This window comes from Brachyistius frenatus, unplaced genomic scaffold, assembly GCF_029030835.1.
Source record: "Brachyistius frenatus isolate BFR_SWC_R1_liver_20210118 unplaced genomic scaffold, ASM2903083v1 Contig_160, whole genome shotgun sequence".
In the NCBI taxonomy this organism is placed as follows: domain Eukaryota; kingdom Metazoa; phylum Chordata; class Actinopteri; family Embiotocidae; genus Brachyistius; species Brachyistius frenatus.
The window spans coordinates 65001-88648 of record NW_027210759.1 but is presented as its reverse complement, the minus strand read 5'-3'; the positions used below and the strand labels follow the sequence as shown (position 1 = coordinate 88648).

The 23648-nt window shown below is 44.8% G+C and overlaps 1 protein-coding gene across 2 annotated transcripts in view; it reads left to right on the top strand.

Moving 5' to 3' along the window:
- The window catches only part of LOC138631597 (BCAS3 microtubule associated cell migration factor-like), a 212482-nt gene that overhangs the window by 123837 nt on the left and 64997 nt on the right, over window positions 1-23648 (top strand). For both annotated transcript variants that reach the window (XM_069716632.1, XM_069716631.1), the window contains 5 exons: window positions 97-262; window positions 344-441; window positions 8399-8499; window positions 13048-13244; window positions 13559-13656. In XM_069716632.1, the coding sequence (XP_069572733.1) occupies window positions 97-262; window positions 344-441; window positions 8399-8499; window positions 13048-13244; window positions 13559-13656 (660 nt within the window). The remainder of the gene's footprint in view (window positions 1-96; window positions 263-343; window positions 442-8398; window positions 8500-13047; window positions 13245-13558; window positions 13657-23648) is intronic.

The following is a 23648-nucleotide window of genomic DNA, read 5'->3' as shown; positions in this document are numbered from 1 at the left end:
GCCCTTGGTCTTTTCCCAGAATCAATATTCTGCCCAAACAGTCTCTCCAAAAACTGTCTAAAAAACCTTGACAAATGTTCCTCATCCTCCTCACAGATCAGTCCAGGCAGTCGATCGTCGACTCACTGTACATCATCAGTTGCTACGGTAACGTGGTCGAGCATGTTCTTGAGCCTCGGCCAATTAGCACCGCTCAAAAGATCAGCGACGACACGCCGTTGGAGCTCAGCACCTGTCCGAGGGCCTGCTGGACTCTGGCTAGGTACGACTCTGCTCAACGCTTCATCCCAGCAGACGTGTCTCTCAGGTGTCGGTCTCATAGATGGTTTGTGTTTCGGTTCAGGACTCCGCAGTGGAACGAGCTGCAGCCGCCCTTCAACTCCAACCATCCCGTGGTGCTGTCCTCAGACCTGGTGCAGTACTATCAGTATCTTCTGGCTGGTACGTGTTCAACAAAGTCTTCTTTTTGTGGCCATCGCCGTATTGACGATACTCTGCTGTCTTCAAATAACATGCAGAGCAACATTTTGGTGCAGCATAAATTCACATTACAGGAGAGGACAGATGTTTGTGCAGCAAAATGTGTTCCAGGTGAAGAAAACTACAGATGTGGTGAACTTTCACTGACAGAACTTAAGTACTCTTCTTTTGAGGTACTTGTACTTTACTTGAGTATTTCCATTTGACTCGACTTAATGGCTCCACTCCATTTTGTCATGATGGTTAATGTCAAAGATTTTAGAACTTTATGTTTTTTAATTTTCCTCACCATTTATCTGGTGACCCTTTAGAGAGACCCGAACCCTAGATTGGGAACTGCAACACTAAACTAGTAAGTTGTTTATACGGTGGTTTGAACCAGCTCCTCCTCCAGCAGCTACAACAGGAACACGCTGCGTTCAGTATTAATAATCCAATGATATCATGTGGTATATCATAAAATGTCAGACAAAAAGAGTACTTTTACTCTCATACTTTATCTACATTGTGCTGCAAATACTATTATAATAGTAATTATATAATAATAATAATATACGTACTCTAACTTAAGTAGATTTTTCATGCGCAACTTTTATTTTTCATGGAGTATTTTTATACAGTATATCTGTATTAATAGTTTTACTTTACAGGATCTTAATACTTCTTCCATTACTATAAATTAAACACCAGAACACTAAAAACACAAAGATGGCAAGTCATGACAAAAAAGATACAAATGCTACAGGCAGTATCATTAAATAGTAAATAAATAGACCCTGACCCTCACCGGTTAGTCCCCAACATGATTTGCTGAGGAGTTTTCATTATTTGCACACAAAAAAAAAGAAAGGTTTGCTGCTGAAGAGAGTTTAAATACAAACTGTATTGATGCATTTGCCAGGACTTCATGCAGTGTGTCTCTGTGTGTGTGTGTGCGTGTGCGTGTGTGTGTGTGTGTGTGTGTGCGTGCGTGTCTGTGTGAGTGTCTGTGTGAGTGTGTGTGTGTGTTTTACATGTATCATAAGATATAGTTCTCTGTATGTTTTGGTTGCCCAGGCTGAGACGAGCATGTATGTTTTCTGTATGTAGTGTGTGCATCATTAGTCGGGGGGTGACCTCTATTCCCTGCTGATTTTCCATGTTGACTGTTGAGAGCCGGTCGTCGGCCTCTTATTGGTGCCACATGCTGAGAGGGGACCTTTCCAGCCAGCACAGAACATTTCCTTCGCCAGACTCGTAGGAGAAATATATTTGTGCTGTTTCGGCTCCTCTGAGCCCTCAGAAATAATCGGAGTTTTTCAGTTCTGTGCTGCACCTTGGATCCGTCCTTCGCGCGACACGCCTGCTTCAGGACATGCCAGCACAATGCTATAAGATGCCACACTCTGACCAATTAGCTGACACCCTAAACTCCCCCTAATTCAATAACAAGTACAGAGCAGCGAGCACTTTAGGTTGCCGCCTGAAAGGCCTTTTCGCTAAAGCGCAGAGTGCACACGGATGGCCACACACGGAATCAATCCACCCCCGTGGAACAGGCTGGCGTTTTGAGCTCACTCCATAATTATAAACATAGAAAATCAGTAATTAGCTTTCGTGGCTGCTGCAGGGCAAGTGGTAGCTGTGTTTACCCTAATCTTTGTACTCGTCTCCATTGACTTCTGCAGTGCTCCAGGTCTAACTGGTAGGATATTTTCTCAAATTAGTGCTAATGGTCTCCCCTCGTGTCACAGCGATGAGAGCGTGTCGGAGTGACGTGCTCGGGCGTCAGCTTCTTCCACCACTCTCTGCCAGCATGGGCAGTGGAAGTGGCTGCATAATGAGAGAGATTCATTGCATTAACATTTACATCCAATTAACAAGAGCCAGATAATACCGCCACGGCTCCTGATTCCACGAGCCAACCGAGTGTGAACCAATGTGAGGTCAAGATGATATAAACATAATTGTTCAGCCCTCTACCCACTTCTTGTTCTCCTGCCATCTCCCCTCCGGGCCGGCGTCCTGCACACCACCGCCGCCGACCGAGCTGCTCCCGGAGTGCCACCTTCCATCTCTGTGCTTTGCACCCGAGCGGAGACTCTCGACATCCTGTTTCTCAGCATGCGTCCCCTCGCCAGCCCTCTCCTCCGCCGGTTCCTCCGGGGCTTGGCAGTGGCGCGGAGAAGTGATCCAGGAGAAGGAGTAGATTTGACCTTAGGATGAATTACAGCGCAGCCATAAGCCCCTTCGTCCAGGCGCCTCTTGCTGAGCTAAAGATCAGGACACGGAGAGGAAAACTGAAGCGAGACGCAGTTCTGACTTGCAGAAGAAATTGGGCTCTAAGTCTAATTTACATCACCGTTAAAACTACCAGCAAAATACTGAAGAAATTAGCCCACTGAGATGAAAAGGTTTTTTATTACCAGACAAGAAGCAGAAGAATGAGTCAAAGAATGAGTGTATAAATATCCCCTTCAGCTAATTGTCTTACAGACAGACCGTGTCTCTGGAAAAGTGGTGGAAAGCAAAGGTGGCAGCACTTGATTGACAGGCCATGGTCTCCGGTCTCGTGGCTCTATATTGGATGACCCAGGCTGATTAAAAATGCAGCATGCAGGGAAAGGAATAGGAAGGGGAGAGGAAGGGCCGGGGTCAGGCCAGACCGGAGCCTTCAGGACGGATGATAAAAGGCAGCGGTGGCGCCACTTCATGGTCACTATCTCCACCTGTCCATCTGCAGCAGCTACTGGCAGCACTCAGCCCTGCACAGCACAGCCTCGCAGAGATAAGGAAGAGACACACACACATTATACAGCGTGCTCCCAAATAGAGGAGATGCTGTAGTACGATCTGGCTTCATAAAAGCAGCCTTAAGCCAAGATCTGAGTGTGTGGGGAATCCTCGACCTGAAGCTGAGGTGGAATCAGCAGATTCTCGTCCGCGTCCACAATAATGTCAATTAACAGTTGGGTGAGTGTGTGAATGGGCCCTTTTTTCTGTTTCTGGTGTCAGAGTTGGATAATAACAGAATGAATGTGACGTCTTCACGCCCTCGTTAGCTTCCCTCACTTTGGACTTTTTATCTGCACAGACTTTTCTCCACACATGATCTTTTGGAGGTAATGTTTATCTGGCCGTCCGCAGTATGTTTTCCGACACCTCTCCCTCTCGCCGCAAAGTTGCTCTGAAGCAAACAAACTGGTGAATAATTTACCACCTGGATTTCTGGCTGGTTCCTCTGAGCCTGGCGGTGGTGGCAGCAACAGAGGCTACGCTTTTTGGCCGCAGCCCTCCACTCCCTCCCCACCTGTCATATAATGTGCTAATTGTGGAGACTGACTGACTGGCTGGCTTGGCAGCTCTCTTGGGACTTTGAGGCCCATAACAAGCCAGGCACAGTTGCATCGTCAATAGATCTAATTGCTCCGAGAGAGGGGCCAGAGCGAAAGCTTTGGAGTATCAGGCGTTTGGTAAAGAGAAACCGTGGCGCCATGACTGGGTCAGTAATCAAAGAGAGGCAGAGAAAGGATGGGGTAAGTGTAGCGCTGGCTGAATGAAGGAACTGTCAGTCAAATACGCCTTGAATGATATATAATGACTAAGCTATCCCACTCTGTCAGTGTGCCAGCACCTACCTGCCAGAGCACTACTCAAAAGGGGAAAGCGAGAAGAGAGGAAAGTGAGAAGAGAGACAGGTGGAGCGGTCGAGAGGGAGCCGAGCAAGTGAAATGTCTGGCAAGCGACTGCAGCGGGTCAAAGTAGAGGGAAGGAAAATAAAAGACAACAAAATGAATCTTTAAAAAACACAAATGAAAGAGATAAAGGTGAACGGAGCAGCCGGCCCAGACAGGACGGCTATCCCCTGTCCAGCGTGCAGCCAGCTCTGCAGATCTATCAGATTGTTAGTCCCTTATCTGTCCCTGGAGATCGGCCTGTCCGGCCCCTGGCCCCCAGTCCTCGTGAGGTCGGGCTACATCAATACCGAGTCAGCCTTTGTTCTTGTTCTGACTCCCTGCTTCGCTGCTCTGGCTAACAGGCCACCGGCTACTGGCCTTCAGCACGGCGAAACACCACTCTCTCCACAGTCAATAAAGACCGCGACACAGACGACTCTGTTCCTCGGCAGCGGAGGGGAGGTGGCTTTTCTGCAACACATAATCAACGCAACGGAAAATAATCAACTGCTTCTACGGGTTGGCCGGATATTTTATTTTAGACGTTATTAGTGACATTTGAAACTTCCTCTGAAATCCTCACAGTCTCGACTCCACTGACTTTCTATTTTCTCTCTTTGTATATTAGGAAAATGCAGCAAATTAATTAACAAATTAAGAGTCTTCATCACTTTGATGAAAAAGTCTGATAGAATTATCATTACTCCCAGTAAATGCTGCCATATTTCCCAACCCTGTGTTAGAGACTTATTTGTCTTTACCATCAAGAACTTCTAGTGTTTTTTTCCAAGAGCAACGCTGAATATTTCGAACACATTTTTCTTTCTTTTCTTTTTTTTTTTCAACAAACACATATCCCATCATAAAGCAACAGTAATTATCAGGCATGAAGCTGTGAGTGTAGCTCAAGCTCATCTGCTGTAACATGAAAGCTGTATTCACTATAGAGAGTACAATTATTGGAACATTTCAGAGTTAAATAATACATTTTTTATATTTTTTTTTATATATATATATTATCGATTAACCTGACAATTATTTTCTCAATTAATAGATTTTTTTTTTTTTTTTTTTTTTTTGGGTCCATAAAAAGTAATACAAAAATGTCAACAACAAAAAAATAGTTTTTTTTTTTTTTTTTTTTAAAGTCGTTCCGTCAACAAACAGTGAATTTCACTCCAGTGGTCTGTCATTGGATAAAAACGGCCGTCCTGGATCTTTTTTCTTGTTTTGCAAGGAAGTGGGTTTTTTGGGGTTTTTTTTTTTTTGCCTTCTAAAATCTAATTTACTCTTTGGACCTTTTATTTATTTATTTTTTTCATATAACTCTTCTTCTGGTATGTTTGGCCTGGAAAAGACTGACTGTCACCATTTACCTCTCACAGTTTGGGCTCTTTCAGAAGGCATCATGATGCAACACTTTCATTACATTTCCACAAAACCGTTCATATTTCGGATCTTTTTTTAAAAAATTATTCCTCTTTCATTATTTGTATTTGTGTTGTATGTCTTTAAGTCCATCAAGAACAAAACATTTGTACTGCGTGTGCAGCCGTACATTCAGACTCCCTTCTTGAGTGCCGTGCAATAAGTTTGCACTTAAAAAAATGTGCTGTCTGTGAAATCGCATTGACATTCTGCCTCCTAAAAGCCAGTAATGAGGGTTGTAAAAGCAGAAGGCCGGCGCGCTGGACACCGAGATGAGGAGATATGACTGTAACTGCCGGTGTCGGTCTGGCTCCTGACATACACATTAACACACACACACACACACACACACACACACACACACACACACACACACACACACACACACACACACACACACACACACACACACACACACACACACACACACACACACACACACACACACATGCAGAAGGTTGTCTCTCTGCTTGACCCATGGGGATGACCACTAACTCCCCACGATGGAACCTGGCCACGACCCCCCCCCCCCCTCCCCTTCCACCACACAAACACACACACACACACACACACACACACACACACACACACACACACACACACACACACACACACACACACACACACACACACACACACACACACACACACACACACACACACACACACTCGAAACCTAATCCAGCCAGTCCGCCAACTGCTTCAGAACATCAATAATTAATTAGGGAACAGCTATTGGCCCCGAGGGTCAGAGAGCAAGGAGAGAGAGGGAGATACATCCAGAGACACACACAGAGACACACACAGAGACACACACAGGGAGACAAACAGGGGGAGGAAACAAGGGAGTCGTGATTTTGTTTAATAAGTAACACAACACAGACTTTGTTTTTCTCTTCCATTTTTAAAGGACGTGAAAATGCTCCTCTGCTTCTCTGTATCGTTCGAGCTTTCCTCACTTTCCCTCCGTCTGAAGGTCATTGCAGGGTCATGTGTTTGTTGTGCTAACAGCAGGTAGTTGGGCTTTTATTTGCCCTGTTTTTTTAAATGTATCTGACACTTTTCTCCCTCCAGGTCCCTTCATGAAGTGTGTGCTACTCTCAAAAAGCAGAGAAATGACAATAATTCAGAAACCGCATCGATATTGCTCTGAATAATACACTTCTGTGTTTTTAATTAGAACTATTTCTTTCCAATAAACAAATAAACAAACAAATATAAACTTTGAGTTCGAAAATTACATTTTTCAATACTGTGAAGACCACAAAAACATTTCCGCTCATCTTTGTTACTTTTAGTTTGGAGTTTGTTTTCAATGTCGGAGATTGTTTCTTAATGCTCACAAATATGTTTCTGCTCCTTAAATAACAGTCATTTAGCAGATAGTTAATCATCAACAAAAAGTCATCAAGTAATCATTTCAATAGTTTATCAAAATAAAATGCCAAACGGTGTTTTAATCTGTTGGTATCAGTGTAAATGAAATCTGTTCGCTGTTCTGACAGACCAAACAGTTTGAAGGTGTCACCTGAAATTATGAAAAATATCACCAGTTAATTGATAATCAGAATAGATATTGTCTGCAGCCTCACATTTGATTAAGTTCTTAATGGGGTGACAGTGCTGCGCTGGTTTGCAGTGAAAGTGTTTGAAACTGTCGGGTCTCTCAGAGGAACCTCTCCCTTCACCGCGGTGTGCTTTTAATTCTGTAGTCCAGAGAAATAAAGAAATTGCGTCTGCTAAAGTAGCTCGGCTCATCCAGTGTGTTTGTGCAGGATGTCCCCTGTCGTGATGATTCTCCGACCAATCAGGGGTGTGCTGAGTTCTCACGTCACCTTTTAGTATCAAAAACAATCCCGGATACTGTCCACAACTTTTACCAAAATAAAATCCAGAAACAGCAAGTAGAGTCGAGCTCAATGGGAGAGAAAGAGGCTTCTGTGTTTTTCTCCGTCGTCGATCTACCCTGTCCCTCCGGTACACCGAACTACCTCTGTGTGTGGATGGAGACAGGAGCTCCTCCAGATGTGGACTCAACCAGTTTCTTAGCCCGTTCCCGTGTTAAACAAACTCCATCCCTGAGAGGAAGGACTGATTGTCCACATTCGGCCTCCAGGCACGCACACACACACACACACACACACACACACACACACACACACACACACACACACACACACACACACACACACACACACACACACACACACACACACACACACACACACACACACACACACACACACACACACACACACACACACACACACACACACACACACACACACACACACACACACACACACACACACACACTGTTTCTACCTCACACTTGTTTTTTCATACACTGACACGCATCCATATAAAGAAAGACCTACATTTTTTTCCTCCTTCCCTTTGTCTCCTTAAGCTCCTATATTTGATGTTAGAAGAGTCGGCTCTCATCCCGAATGTCCATCGTTCAGCCATCACATGTAAAGTTATTGAATTTGATCATAAAACAACTTGACTCAGCCCAGGTTTATGGGTATTGGTTATCCATATCAGTCAAGCCCTAATGACGTTAACACACTTTAATAAAGTAGTTGTCAATTGTAATTGTCCCTGTCAGGCTGATTTATGGAAATAGTAAATGGTAGTATGTGATTCACTGTCTGGTGTCAAATCACTACGACTCTTCTTCAAAACTCAGAGTTCATTTTCTTTCTTTCTTTTTTTTAATTTAAAAAAAAAATTTGGGACTGAAGAACTGTAATGATGTTGGACATTGACACATTAAATATCATGCTTGGGTAAAACATGGTAGATTCATTTGTGTGTGTGTTTTCCCACAGCGATGCCTCCAGGAAGCCCGGGTCCAATCACGCGTCATGAGTCGTCCGACAGCCTGGCGTCGGACCACAGTGGGCAGGAGGACGAGGAGTGGCTCTCTCAGGTGAGACCTCCGCCTCAACCCACATGTGGCATTTCACATTACATTTACATCACACGAGAATCCCCGAGGTGACACCTGCAGAAGTTTAAATACCTTCAGTACCAACATTAAAGGTAAAGTCAGATTCTGAAGCAATTAAGATGTTGTGATGAAATGAACAAACACCCTCTCAGAATGGTCAGTGAGTACCGATAGAGAAATTAAAGTGACCCTGCAGCCACACTGTGGGGAAGTTTGCTGTTTTAATTAAGACTATACAAGTAGCTCCGCCCCAGAGATCTGATTGGTCAACTGAACATTATGAACAAATCATCATGACATCACATCCTGCTCATCACTACAAATATCCCTCCACCTCCTCAATGGGAACATAGAATTAGAACTGAGTTTCATATAATAAGTAATATAATGTAGTTTCTACTTGTTATATTTCTATTAAATGACCCATTTGGTGAAGTCGGATCTCTTTTGGTCCTTTTTGGTCGCTCCGAGCACCCGTACCGTAACACCACGGATAGTCACACACTTACAGTCCTAGAGGAGGCTAGCTGGACCGGTTTGGTTTGAACACGACACGGAGCTAAAATGTTAAAAACACATGAGAACATGGATATCTTTGTTCATCAGATATCTTTGTTCATCAGATATCTTTGTTCATCATCAGATATCTTTGTTCATCAGATATCTTTGTTCACCAGATATCTTTGTTCATCATCAGATATCTTTGTTCACCAGATATCTTTGTTCATCAGATATCTTTGTTCACCAGATATCTTTGTTCATCATCAGATATCTTTGTTCATCAGATATCTTTGTTCATCAGATATCTTTGTTCATCATCAGATATCTTTGTTCATCAGATTATCTTTGTTCATCAGATTATCTTTGTTCATCAGATATCTTTGTTCATCGGATATCTTTGTTCATCAGATATCTTTGTTCATCAGATATCTTTGTTCACCAGATATCTTTGTTCATCGGATATCTTTGTTCATCGGATATCTTTGTTCGTCAGATATCTGTGTTCACCAGATATCTTTGTTCACCGGATATCTTTGTTCGTCAGATATCTTTGTTCATCATCAGATATCTTTGTTCATCAGATATCTTTGTTCATCATCAGATATCTGTGTTCACCAGATATCTTTGTTCACCGGATATCTTTGTTCGTCAGATATCTGTGTTCACCAGATATCTTTGTTCATCAGATATCTTTGTTCCAACCAGACTGAGCTAGCTGATCAGTTTAGTGTTTCTATGTTCTGTATTTATTCAGTTGGAGACTAGAAATCCTCTCTGTTGCTAGGGTGGTTGCTAAGGGTCCGACTACTTCCTGGAGTAGTAAACATGGAGTACGTTACATAAGAGTCTACTGACACGACTGATTGTTTTCCAGTTGTTAGTCATACCCCATGTGTTGCCATGGAAACGGAGATCACTAACAAAAAGTTTTATATTTTGAGAGAGAATTGCTCCACAATATGAACACATTTAGATTGCATATTTTATTTAGTTAGTAACCAATAATGACATTAAAGGACACCCTCTGGTGTAATATTACTTAATTAAAGCTTCATGAGTAAATATTCTTGCGTAATCAATGGATCAAATAACTGTGATATCGGAGAGAGACGTCCACTGTGATAAATCCTTAGAAATCTTCAGCCTCCTGTTTTAAGGTTCTTTTCATCTCCAGCAAGAAAGCTGTAATGAGCCCACCGGACCTCCTCTGGGACGTCTTTATTCAACACCAAACAGGAGACAGAGTTGGTGACTAGCTGACGAACACGGCAGCATCTTTAGCATTTAGTTCCCTATTTGTTCAGACAAAGAGGATTCATTACTTTGTGTCTTCAGCCTCGTCACAAACACCATCCTGAATCGTGCTGAAATGTTCACAGTATTTGCTCAAGGCATGAAAAGGCCAGAACACTCAGCATGGTCTTTCAGCTTGGTTAACCCTCATAGCACTCATCTCTGGTGTCGGCAGGTAACCCACTACATTTTCACCATCAATAATTCCACTGCATGCATAATTGATTGGTTAAAATGCACCCCACTTAGCTTGTAGAGGCCCTGGTTCATATCTGCCATGATAGTTTGCCAAGAGCAAAACTATCCATTGCACTAATCTGTATTTTTTGCGACTTCCTGTCAGAGCAGCGGTAGTCGTGCATTCATCAGCGGTCGGAGATGTAAGCGCTCGGCTCTTCACGTGTACATGTACCTGAGATGATTTGGAAACAACTCTCGCTGAACATTTTAAACGATGAATGAATTTAGGACAAAAAGACGCAACACAAAAGAAGCGTGTTCTTCTAGATCGGTGATACGAGGGAATTCGTTCCTCTTCCAGTCCCTCCGGGAGACGTGGAAAGATGGACCATATCGAGCACAATAGCTCGGTGGGTGGAGAAATGCTAAATACATATAGGCCATATTGAATTAGAGGCTAAGTACTGCCTCATGGATTTCATTATATCATATCAGTGGCCCTCATTAGATTATCAGTGGGCATGTTGGCGTGGGATTTAGGATTGATCGGCCGTCCGCTAATGAAATGTGAGGTTTGTGACCCTCCATGTCAGTGCTTCAACTCGCTGCACTGCCCGGCCATTTGCTGTCTATCAGTGTCAGTTGCTCTTCAGCTGTCTGTCAGTAGGTAACAAAACATCCTGTCCTCCCAGAGTCCACCTCGGGTCTTTAAATCTCCTCTGTCAGTTGGAGAGGGTGTGACGTCGATCGTAGAAGTTGATGGATGGTCAAACGGTTCAAGATCCCCTTGTTTCTGAAGACATTAATAAATGTAGGCCGGTGTGCACGATTATAGTGACGATCCGCCCCTCGCTGCATATTATTGTTTGTACATATGAAATATAATAGATACAGTACGAGAGGCTTTTGTCAGAAAACCAGGTGAGATGACAAAAATAACACACACACACACACACACAAACAGTGACAATCTCCTCCTCCTCCTGTGGCCTAATTTGCACAGCTGTGACGGACCACATATCTAAACATGTATAGGCATCTCTGTGTGCCTAAACACTAACGCAGCAGCATTAGGAGCGTGTTTGAGATGTTGGCACCTGGCGTCCAGAGAGCAGTGAGGCCGAGGTGAGAGACGGCCGAGTACCGAGTAAAGATAATGAAATGTGAACAGTGAGACACCGAGAGGCGTGTTAAGTGCTGCAGGGAGTTGAAAAGTCCGAGTTAGCGTGGGAGAGCAGCAAAAAGTGGGAGTCCAAGGCAGGAGATGGTTAGTCTGTAAATTTAAAGCAAAGAGGAGATGGAGACCGGAGGAGGCAGTAATAGTCCGACGTTTGAGTCAGCCACTCTGTAGCCTTCCCCGATCCTACTTTCAGCCGGCATTAGTGCCACTCAGCTCCGGCGCCCGTGGACCGCCTGCCATACCAGTGCCATCTTATTCTCCCAGTTGGCTTCACCTCAGCCGCGCTGCCATGCTGGTGCTGGTGTCACACTTCTATTAACCCTCCGGGAAGGCTTCCCATCACGCCGCCAGCTCCCCCAACACACGTAAGACCTTGACGAGTTCTGACATTATCGTCAGACTTTCAGTGGTGCAGGATCACAGCAAGCTTTTAGGTAGATGTCACATAACCGAGTTCATGTGAGTGCTGCGAGGGGTGCTGAGTATTGGTAGGTAGATTGACCGGCCAGCGATGACTCGTCAGACGGGACTTCGTCCTCGACAGACAGAGTTTGTGCATTTAAAGAAGCATGTTTTTAGTCATGCAGATAGTTTGGACGTAACCAGTTTGGTCCAAACAGATTGCTGCCGATGGCTGCCAAAATCGATTGATTTTGCTGACTTTTAATCTGACGCCATCATTGGGCAAAAACTTTCATTTGTCCAGCATGCAAAACTAAACACTTCAATCTAGACACTATCTGTCTTAGCTGTTTGTTGTGTTTAGTGCCAGTCAGCAAATATTAGCATGCTAACATGCTAAACTGAAACGATGAACATGCTAAACATTGCTGTCTAAACACCAGCAATATAGTTTAGTTACTGTGACCTTGATTTATGATCAAGTACCTTCAAAACAAGTGACATTCCCATCTAGCCTGGCGTACTGACCTAATCTCTGGCTGCGCTCCTCAGGCACTCGTGTGCAGTCCTTCATCCTACTGGGTGTCGACCTCGACTTAATTTTAACCAATCAGCTCGCACCGAAACCAGCCGACACTCCACTGCTGCAACTACCCGGAGCGCAGCGCATTTTTTTAAATGTGATTAATAAACGGCACCGATGTCGCCGAGCGTTTAATTGGTCATTGAGAGCTGAAAATAGTCCACGCTCTACTCATCACTGTCACCAGGCATCCAATCACAGGGATGAAGGGGCGGGGCAAACGAGCTCAACCACCGACGCTGGTCTCTGATTGGTCTGCCTTTCAGAGTGGTTGAGCAAACGCTAATCCGAGCAGCGTGCCCACACTACAATCAAAGAACTGCCGAAGATCTTGGGCAGCTATGTTTGAAAAACTACAAATATGTCTGTCTTTTTACGGCCTTCTCAGGTGGAGATCGTGACTCACACGGGTCCCCACCGCCGCCTGTGGATGGGCCCCCAGTTCCAGTTCAAGACCATTCACCCTTCAGGCCAGACCACAGTCATTTCCTCCTCGTCCTCCGTGCTCCAGTCTCAGGGCCCCACGGACGTCCAGCAGCCCCTCCTGGACTTCGACACAGACGACCTGGACCTGCACAGCCTCAGGTGCTTTACAGCTATAAAAATAACGCAGGAATGAAAATCAGGGTTCAGAGTGTTGTTGGTTTTATGCCGTGTTTAAAGCCTAAATCGTCCTGCAGCAGATCTACATTATTAAGAAATTGGTTCCTGTAATTTACCAGAAATGATCCTAATATTCTCATAATCATCACCAGACCTTCAGACCTGCTCACGCAAACAAATCCAATCTCCTGTTGTGGGTTCCTGGAACCAGATCCAGCTCAGCAGGTGTCTGAGATGTTACTGAATGTGTATTCTTTTTGCGTGTGTAATAATGTACATGTGAAACATGTGTGCAGGATCCAGCCGGTACGCTCGGAGCCAGTCAGCATGCCCGGCTCGTCGCGGTTGGTGGCCGATCGGCGAGGACAGTCCAACATCATGGACGCCGGTTCAGGTAGGACATGTTCTGTGTTTACTCCTCTTCTGCTCTGTGATGCACATCTCCTCCTTCTGTTTCATCCTCGTCCTTCCCGTGTCATTGTGGTGGACTTCATTCTGCTTCATTCTACTTCACGGAAGTCTGTCATTGTCCAACATCATCGGTGAAACAGTGTTGTGCTTTATTTCACTCGATCCCATCAGCTGAGGCTGTCAGACGGTACCGTGACGTCCTTGAGGTCCCACATTCACACTGAATCATCTCTGAAAGTTAGAAAATTAAACTGACATTCGAGTATATCAAACACTAGTAGCAGGTAGCCGTCCGTGCCTGTTTGGACTTCATGTCAACTGATGACTCAAAGTTACCAAACTGAAATGCTCCATGATTGGAAGAACCAAAGTGATGCAGGTCCAGACCCACAACAGCTGTGCATTTTTTAAGGAAGACCAATTTCTTCCGATTTTTCGAGTCGTTAACTTCACCTTTACATGATGAAAACATACAGAAGAGGTCCGAGTCATTCGTGTGTGAACTGTCAAGAAGAGAAACATTTCAGCAGCTTAAAAACAACATTTTCAAACACATTGAAGTGAAACATCAAATATTGGATAGACTAACATACCGATGGAGGAATGTGAGGATGCTTTCCCTGCTGAGAGCTCGTTGGGAGAGTCTTGGTGTTGTCTGCTGTGTGACGGCCCGCTTTAATAAAAACAAAATGGGTTGAATGCTGAAGAGATTTCCTCTGCTGCTGTTCTCACACCAGAACAACTCCAGTTGTGAATGTTACAGTGAATTCTCGTTGTAGTCCTTCCTATTGTTGTGAGCAGTGCGACTGTGACTTTTCTGAATTGGCCTTCAAAGTCTATGAGCCCTTTGACATGATTGATTTGTTTCCAAGTGATTTTAACAGTGCGGCTACTTTAATCTGGTTACGACGGTAGACTAATCCAATCAAACTCAGATGAGAGGATTTCCCCTTTAAAATATGTCTTTTACTCTCAAAGTGTAATGCTGTTAACATGGCTCGTGTGTGTGTGCGTGTGCGTGTGTGTGTGTGTGTGTGTGTGTGTGTGTGTGTGTGTGTGTGTGTGTGTATATCTGTATGTGTGTGTGTGTGTGAGTGTGTGTGTGAGTGTGTGTGTGAGTGCGTGAGTGTGTGTGAGTGTGTGTGTGAGTGCGTGTGTGAGTGTGTGTGTGTGTGTGTGTGTGTGTGTGTGAGTGTGTGTGTGTGCGTGCGTGCACAGTAAGCCTGGTATTTGCTGGCAGTGCGGGTGAGAGAATCCTCACTTATTGCGTGACATTATATCCCGCTGCCTTGTGTGTGATGATGAGATAGAGGAGCCGCTGTGGCGTCTCTGCCATTATCTGCTGCGTCTTGTGACCGAGGCTTCGCTCATCTGATCTGCCCCGCCGCCGACATTCAGCCACCACCCACTTTCTCACTCCGATGTCGGGAAATATTTACAGCTTGTGTCACAAAAAGGGTGTGTCGCAATTAGTTTCATCTGATAGTGTCTTTTGTCATCCACCTTGTCTTCCTTTTAGCTCGTACCGCGCTGCACCACACGCAGCTGTTAACACATAAATGTAGATGTGGTTTCTGCCATTCGTCCACATATTGACGTGCTTCCTGCAGCATCGATGCAGCACGTTAGAAAACAGTCAGTGTTTCTTTCCTTGTAGCTTTTCTTGGACTTTGCAGCTCTGAGGACTCTGCCATGTGAATAATTATACATTTTTCAGTGTGTGGTTGTCATCAGAGAATGACTAGTTAAAGCTGTTAAAAATAGATGACTGATATGTGCAATTATGATGCACTCAAAGTGAAATCAGAATATTGTTTGTAAACTGTGAATGGTGAAGCAGGAGGCAGATGACGTGTGAGGAGGAATGCAGCAGGTAGACACCGCAGTGTTTCCACACATGCATGCATGTGGCCTCTCACAGACTCTATGAATGAAATGTTGGGAAAACATTCATCGCCTGAAAGATGTTAACAGAATTTTTAAGATTGCAGATCTTTTTCCGCTCTTTTTGAAAACATGCTTGCAGCCTTCTTTAGGCTGCGAACATCTTGCTGTTTGAAACATGCCGATATGAGAATGAATGAAACCTTGCAGACGAGGTTTCTGCTCTCCTGAACGCCACACAGGTAGATCAGCCGTGTTTGGACCAGTGGGATTAAGTCTTATTGGTTTGTCTCGTCCCCCGATCTTCACTTTTCTTCCTCCTCTGTGGTTCTTCTGTCTCTGTATTTTCTGTTTCTTCACTGAGAGCAGAAAGAGACGGGGGACCGAGCCAGGCCACGGGATGGAGGTGATGCTTATCAGTGTGTGTGTGTGCGTGTGTGTGTGTGTGTGTGTGTGTGTGTGTGCGTGCGTGCGTGTACGCACAGGGAGGGTTCAGTGTTGTGTCCTGCCACTGCCATGGCGCCGCCTTTTATCACACACACACATCACTTGTGTCTCAGCTGCTGAGGAACACGCCTGTGTGTGGCACTACGTAACCACGATGACTTTTCAAGACCTTTGGTTTGAAGGTGCGTCTTTACAGACAAACCTAAGAACCTGACACCAAGTTGTTGAATTCAGTTTGAGCGGTTGTGACCGTATGTGAGCATGTGAGTGGTTGTGAGTGTGTGTGAGCGTGTGTGAGTGTGTGTGAGCGTGTGTGAGCGGTTGTGAGTTTGTGTAAGTGTGTGTGAGCGGTTGTGAGTGTGTGTGTGTGTGAGCGTGTGTGAGCGGTTGTGAGTTTGTGTGAGCGTGTGTGAGCGGTTGTGAGTTTGTGTAAGCGTGTGTGAGCGGTTGTGAGCGGTTGTGAGTCTGTGTGAGCGTGTGTGAGTGTGTGTGAGCAGTTGTGAGCGTGTGTGAGCGGTTGTGAGTGTGTGTGTGCGGTTGTGAGTGGTTGTGAGCGTGTGTGAGCGGTTGTGAGTTTGTGTGAGCGCGTGTGAGCAGTTGTGAGTGTGTGTGAGTGTGTGTGAGCGTGTGTGAGCGGTTGTGAGCGTGTGTGAGCGGTTGTGAGTGTGTGTGAGCGTGTGTGAGCGGTTGTGAGCGTGTGTGAGCGGCTGTGAGTGGTTGTGAGCGTGTGTGAGCGGTTGTGAGTTTGTGTGAGCGCGTGTGAGCTGTTGTGAGTGTGTGTGAGTGTGTGTGAGTGTGTGTGAGCGTGTGTGAGCGTGTGTGAGCGTGTGTGAGCGTGTGTGAGCGTGTGTGAGTGGTTGTGAGCGTGTGTGAGCGGTTGTGAGTTTGTGTGAGCGCGTGTGAGCAGTTGTGAGTGTGTGTGAGTGTGTGTGAGCGTGTGTGAGCGTGTGTGAGCGGTTGTGAGCGTGTGTGAGCGGTTGTGAGTGTGTGTGAGTGTGTGTGAGTGCTGCGACCCTCCACAGCTCACCGCTAGAAGATTCTGATGGGTCAGATAATGATGAGGATATCGGCGACATTTTTGGGCTTGAGGACGTTACTGACAACATTTGTGCCGACATTTCATTCGTTCAAATTGAATAGTTTTTTGTGTGTAAGTGGAACTATGTGATGATGATATGACTGCGGTTTAATGCAATGCATGATAGTTACATAACTTTCACACATACATGTAAGAACATTCTTGAAAGAAATGCAATTATTATGTTGACTTCAGACATACTGTCTATCCATATTTATATACTTAAACCCATGTAACTTTAATTTTATAATATGTGATCAACCATATCTATCATATAATAATAATAATAATAATAATAATAACAATAACAATAACAATAATAATAATAAAAGGGGCAACTCTCCAAGTCTTACTGTGTTTGGCCGTACAAACTTGTATTTAAATTTGATTATAATCAGCCTCAGTACATTTTAGTCTTCACATTAAAAAGAAGCATGTGAAATATTATAATCCAAGTGTGCAACATCTGAAAAGCATATTTTCTAAAATGAATTGTCATTACATGTGAAACATGTTCAAAGAAATATGCATACCAACGTGAATATTACCTGAAATGATTTATTACATAAACTAACACATTATGAGTAAATGCCAATTTATCAGCAATGCCGTCAAATTACCTTTAACGTGATATGATCTGTCACGTGATCTGAAAAGATCATCTGAATTGCTTGCCTTTGTGTAGAAATATTGTGTGTACTTACCTACATGTGACTGTATCACATGTGAAATTTGTACGCGTGATTTTAAAGACTATTCTTACTACAGAATTTGTAAATAATGTGATGTTGTGTTTGAGTGAGTTGGCGTGTGCCGATGATCTGCGTGCATCCAGCGGTCATGTGGCCGGCTCACGTCTTCGATCCGGCCGGGAGTGTTTGTGTCCGAGTCGTCGGCCCTGTGAGGCCATAAAGCTGCAGCTCTCCCCACACTGACTCACTTACAGTCAGTCCGTCTCCCCAGTGTCTGCTCCCGTCTTATCTCAGCCCATACACTCTGCTTATCTCTGCCTTCCCCGAGGTGATGGGACGCCGTCTGCATGGGACACACACACACTCTCGCTCACGCAGAATGTGTCGTACAGTGCTTCCAGTCATGACTTCCTGACTCAGCATATCTGTCTTTATGGAGGGGACAGACCAGCACAACAGCGACTACTGTCTCACTTTCCACCCGCTGCAGTACACGGGATTAATGTGTGGCTGTTATCAATACCCCTATCTCCACCCCGAGCCTCGCTGGGTGTGTGTGTGTGTGTGTGTGTGTGTGTGTGTGTGTGTGTGTGTGTGTGTGTGTGTGTGTGTGTGTGTGTGTGTGTGTGTGTGTGTGTGTGTGTGTGTGTGTGTGTGTGTGTGTGTGCGTAGCTAGACTACACAGTGGCATCTTGTGGCCCAGGAGGTCGTATCAAGAAAGAAAGAAAAGGAGACAGACCTGAAAGAGAGATAACGCTGCCGCACTGAAAGAAAGACTGTTTAATCTTACCTGTGTGTGTCTGTGTGAGTGCAGCCGCTGATAAATCTCCCCGTCCCCCTCCACTCCGCTGGAGTTGTGTTTTGACTCTGCAAAGAAAGCCACCCTGCTCCACAACAGGAAACAACAACAAAACCCCCATCAGTAGCGTCAGCCATCTTGTTGTTTTTGTTGTTGTCGTCCTCGCTGTGTGTACATACGTCCCTGTTTGTGTCGCCACGTCTCTGCCTCGCTGTTTGTCTCCATCTGTGTGTGTGTGTGTGTGTGTGTGTGTGTGTGTGTGTGTGTGTGTGTGTGTGTGTGTGTGTGTGTGTGTGTGTGTGTGTGTGTGTGTGTGTGTGTGTGTGATTTATCTGTGGCGGTGAATCAGTGATAGTGTGTTAGCTGGCGGCAGAGCAGAGCAGGCAGGACGAGATGAAGCCGGCTTATCACAGAGTGCCGAAGACACTTCAGAGAGTTGCTGGACTTTGGCACTGGTGTGTGTGTGTGTGTGTGTGTGTGTGTGTGTGTGTGTGTGTGTGTGTGTGTGTGTGTGTGTGTGTGTGTGTGTGTGTGTGTGTGTGTGTGTGTGTGTGTGTGTGTGTGTGTGTGTGTGTGTGTCAACATCTAAGACGTCGGAAATGTTACCATTCTCATTAAGCCAGTAAATTCTCAACAGTTTCAATTCAATTCAACTTTATTCATATAGCGCTAAATCACTAAATCACAACAAAGGTTATTTCATGGTACTTAACACATTCAAGTTTTTACAGCAGAACTTTACAACATTAAACAGAGAAACCAACAATTCAACAATTCCCACATAAGCTAGGAGGGAAAAAAAAACCCTCCTCTTTAAAGGAGAAAAACCTCCAACAAAGGGAAGAAAAACTCCCTTTAACAGGAAGAAACCTCCAACAGAACCAGGCTCAGAGGTGGGCGGGGCATCTGTTAACAGAACCAGACTCAGAGGTGGGCGGGGCATCTGTTAACAGAACCAGACTCAGAGGTGGGCGGGGCATCTGTTAACAGAACCAGACTCAGAGGTGGGCGGAGCATCTGTTAACAGAACCAGGATCAGAGGTGGGCGGAGCATCTGTTAACAGAACCAGGCTCAGAGGTGGGCGGGGCATCTGGCATCTGCCTCTACCGGTTGGGGTGAGAGGAGAGCAGAGAGAGAAAAGGACAGCATGGAGATCCGAAATATGAACTGTTGGTGGGCTGACAATCACAGAGCAGAGACATGCAGCTCCATGACGGGACATCTGGAAAACAAAGAATAGAAACCGCACGAGCGAGGAAACTGAATGGAGACCACAGATAATAATAAGAAATTATGGGAGTTAAGAAGCATGAAGGAGATGTAATGGTGAGATATGACTTATAGAGATTGAGAGATTCCGTGCATAACGAGGTCCCCCAGCATCCTCGGTCTATAACAGCATCACTGCAGGATGGTTCAGGTTCACCTGAGCAGCTCCAACTATAAACTTTATCAAAAAGGAACATTTTGAGACTGACCTTAAAGCTAGAGAGAGTTTCTGACCCTCCAACACAAACTGGGAGCCTGAAAACTGAAGCTCTGCCTCCCATTCCACTTTTGGAAACTCTGGGAACCATAAGCAGGCTGAGAGAGAAGATCTGTCAGGATGATGTGGTTCTATAAGATCTGTCAGGATGATGTGGTTCTATAAGATCTATCAGGATGATGCGGTTCTATAAGATCTGTCAGGATGATGCGGTTCTGGAGATTTGCTTTATATGGTGTCTAAAGGACAAATCCTCATCAAAGATGACTCCAAGGTTCCTCACAGTGGTGCTGGAGACCAAGGTTCCTCACAGTGGTGCTGGAGACCAAGGTTCCTCACAGTGGTGCTGGAGGCCAAGTATCCTCAGTGGTGCTGGAGACCAAGGATCCTCAGTGGTGCTGGAGACCAAGGATCCTCAGTGGTGCTGGAGACCAAGGTTTCTCACAGTGGTGCTGGAGGCCAAGGTTCCTCACAGTGGTGCTGGAGGCCAAGGTTCCTCAGTGGTGCTGGAGACCAAGGTTCCTCACAGTGGTGCTGGAGGCCAAGGATCCTCAGTGGTGCTGGAGACCAAGGTTCCTCACAGTGGTGCTGGAGACCAAGGATCCTCAGTGGTGCTGGAGACCAAGGATCCTCAGTGGTGCTGGAGACCAAGGATCCTCAGTGGTGCTCCAAGGATCAGTGGTGCTGGAGACCAAGGATCCTCAGTGGTGCTGGAGACCAAGGTTTCTCACAGTGGTGCTGGAGACCAAGGATCCTCAGTGGTGCTGGAGACCAAGGTTTCTCACAGTGGTGCTGGAGACCAAGGATCCTCAGTGGTGCTGGAGACCAAGGTTTCTCACAGTGGTGCTGGAGGCCAAGGATCCTCAGTGGTGCTGGAGACCAAGGATCCTCAGTGGTGCTGGAGACCAAGGATCCTCAGTGGTGCTGGAGACCAAGGTTTCTCACAGTGGTGCTGGAGGCCAAGGATCCTCAGTGGTGCTGGAGGCCAAGGATCCTCAGTGGTGCTGGAGACCAAGGATCCTCAGTGGTGCTGGAGACCAATGTTCCTCAGTGGTGCTGGAGGCCAAGGTTCCTCACAGTGGTGCTGGAGACCAAGGTAACGTCATCCAGAGTAACTAAGTGATTAGAGAAAGAGTTTCTGAGGTATTTAGGACCAAGTACAATAATTTCCACTTTAGAATCAGGAAGTTGTCAGTCATCCAGGCCTTCATGTCTTTCACACATTCTTTAAATTTTTCAAATTGCTTTGTTTGGTCTGGTTTCATAGAAAAATATATTTGCGTTTCATCTCAATAACAATGGAAGTTGATGCGCTGCTTCAGGAGTCTGTTGTGATGAAGCTTTGATCAAAACTCGGCAACTAAAATTGGCGTCACATAAATCATAACGTGAGTGTTTTCTCTCTCTGACCTGCATGTGTACAGATGTGTGTGTGTGTGTGTGTGTGTGTGTGTGTGTGTGTGTGTGTGTGTGTGTGTGTGTGTGTGTGTGTGTGTGTGTGTGTGTGTGTGTGTGTGTGTGTGTGTGTGTGTGTGTGTGTGTGTGTGTGTGTGTGTGTGTGTGTGTGTGTGTGTGTGTGTGTGTGTGTGTGTGTGTGTGTGTGTGTACTGTAGTTTTGCCCTTGTGACTTCAGCCGAGTGTGTGTCAGTCCATTAGCAACATCCTGTAAAGCAGTGAGTTAATCAGTGTGGGATCAGCAGCTATCAGCCATTAGCCACATCCACCCCACATTATCACAGCTCAGTTACCATCACTGAGCGTGTGTGTGTGTGTGTGTGTGTGTGTGTGTGTGTGTGTGTGTGTGTGTGTGTGTGTGTGTGTGTGTGTGTGTGTGTGTGTGTGTGTGTGTGTGTGTGTGTGTGTAGGTGTTGTTCCACCGTGAGTTTCTGGTCCTCCGTTTGACCCACCAGGTTTTCATCCGCTGTGTTTTTAGTGTTTTAGTTGAGATAAACGGTGTTTCAGTCTCAGTCTCTAAAGTAGGGACATCTCTACCTCGCTACGACCTCTGTGTTCGAGGTGATGTCACACATGTCCACGTCAGATAAAGTAAACAACAAAAACACAGTACGATAACTGTTTTACTAAGTTACTCGCTACTCAAGTCGGGTTTTTTTCAGTTCACTTCAAATTGTATTTATGTAAAACCAAATCACGTTATAGGTCACCTGAGCCCACTCACCATGTGAATCACTCCCTTCACCAAATCAGAAATCATTCAAGCAAATTCAAGCAAACTCACGCTTGCTATTTTTTTTTTTAATTACCGTTATTTTTCTGCAATAAATGTCATCATCAGAATCTGTGCTGAAAGTATTAACGGCATAAAGTAAATATTTTCTACTTTATTAACTAAAATAACTCCTCATATAGAGTCAGTACGGTTCTCTTCCTCTCATCTCATCACCAACACAAACTGTTCACCGGAGGAAACCAGAACAAGAGGAGGAACAGGAAATGATGGGATTTGTGAGAAATGTGGTCTTCACAATAAAATTGTTATCAATGCAAGTAATTAAACAGCATCTAAAGCTCTTATTTTGAAAGCTGATGTAGTCGCTGTTTCTATATTCCAGTCACAGACGGTCTGTTCTGGAAAGAGTCTTTTATAACTTTTATCTCCATGGTTCTCTAAGTTCAATAAAGAAATAAAAACAAAGATTAGAACTAAAATATGTATGTGATGAGCAGAAATTTTAATCAGAGTAAGTGATTACATAATTATTTCTTTATCAGGTAGTGCTTAAAAAAATAAAAATGTTCTTTCTCAACTTGCAATTTGTTGCCATTCCTGCAATTTTACGCAAAAAAACAACTTAAAACTCCACAAATTACATTGCAATTTTTGAGAAAATCCGCAAAATTAAACCTTTTTGATTTTCATTTCACTTGATTAATACAGAAACCACTCTGCAGCCAGAGGTTTCTGTATCTTTCTGGACTTTGCTTTACTCGAGCCGATCGCTGCATTCATGTGTTCATCCGGAGAAGACACTTGATCATAGCAACACTGTCCTTCTTCTCAGTTGAATCGCACATCGACCGTTCGTCACAGAGAGCTGTAGCACATATCGCATGAAACTGCATGACTTGAGCTTTCCAACTATGTCAGTGGCTCGTCTGTGTGACGAAGCGTTGCATCAAATATAATCATCTAAACATTCTGCATTTAGCCCCGCCTCCCTCTACTCGTTTGAATTACAGCCAAAGTCCCGATCACGCCACAACGTGCCACATATGAAAAACAAACAGCAGATTTACCTTTTCTGATTATACTCGTTGTTTCTCTACACGACAAAATGTTTTCAGCTAATCCAGTTTGAAATCACAGCTGACTTCTTCTGCTTTGTCTTCAACATGACATCTTGTATGAAAGTTTGTATGAAAAATTAAAAAAATAATAATGTATTTGCGTGACTTCCCGTTTCACTCAAATCCCAGGGGTGTATGAGCTGAGTGTCCCTCTCAGTCATCAACATGAGGTAAATACATATATGGAGGGTTCATACCTTAATGGAAGGAGCATTTATATGACAAAGTGGGCAGCAGCAAGTAGTTCTTCTCATTCTGGACGTTTTTCTACAAAGCGAA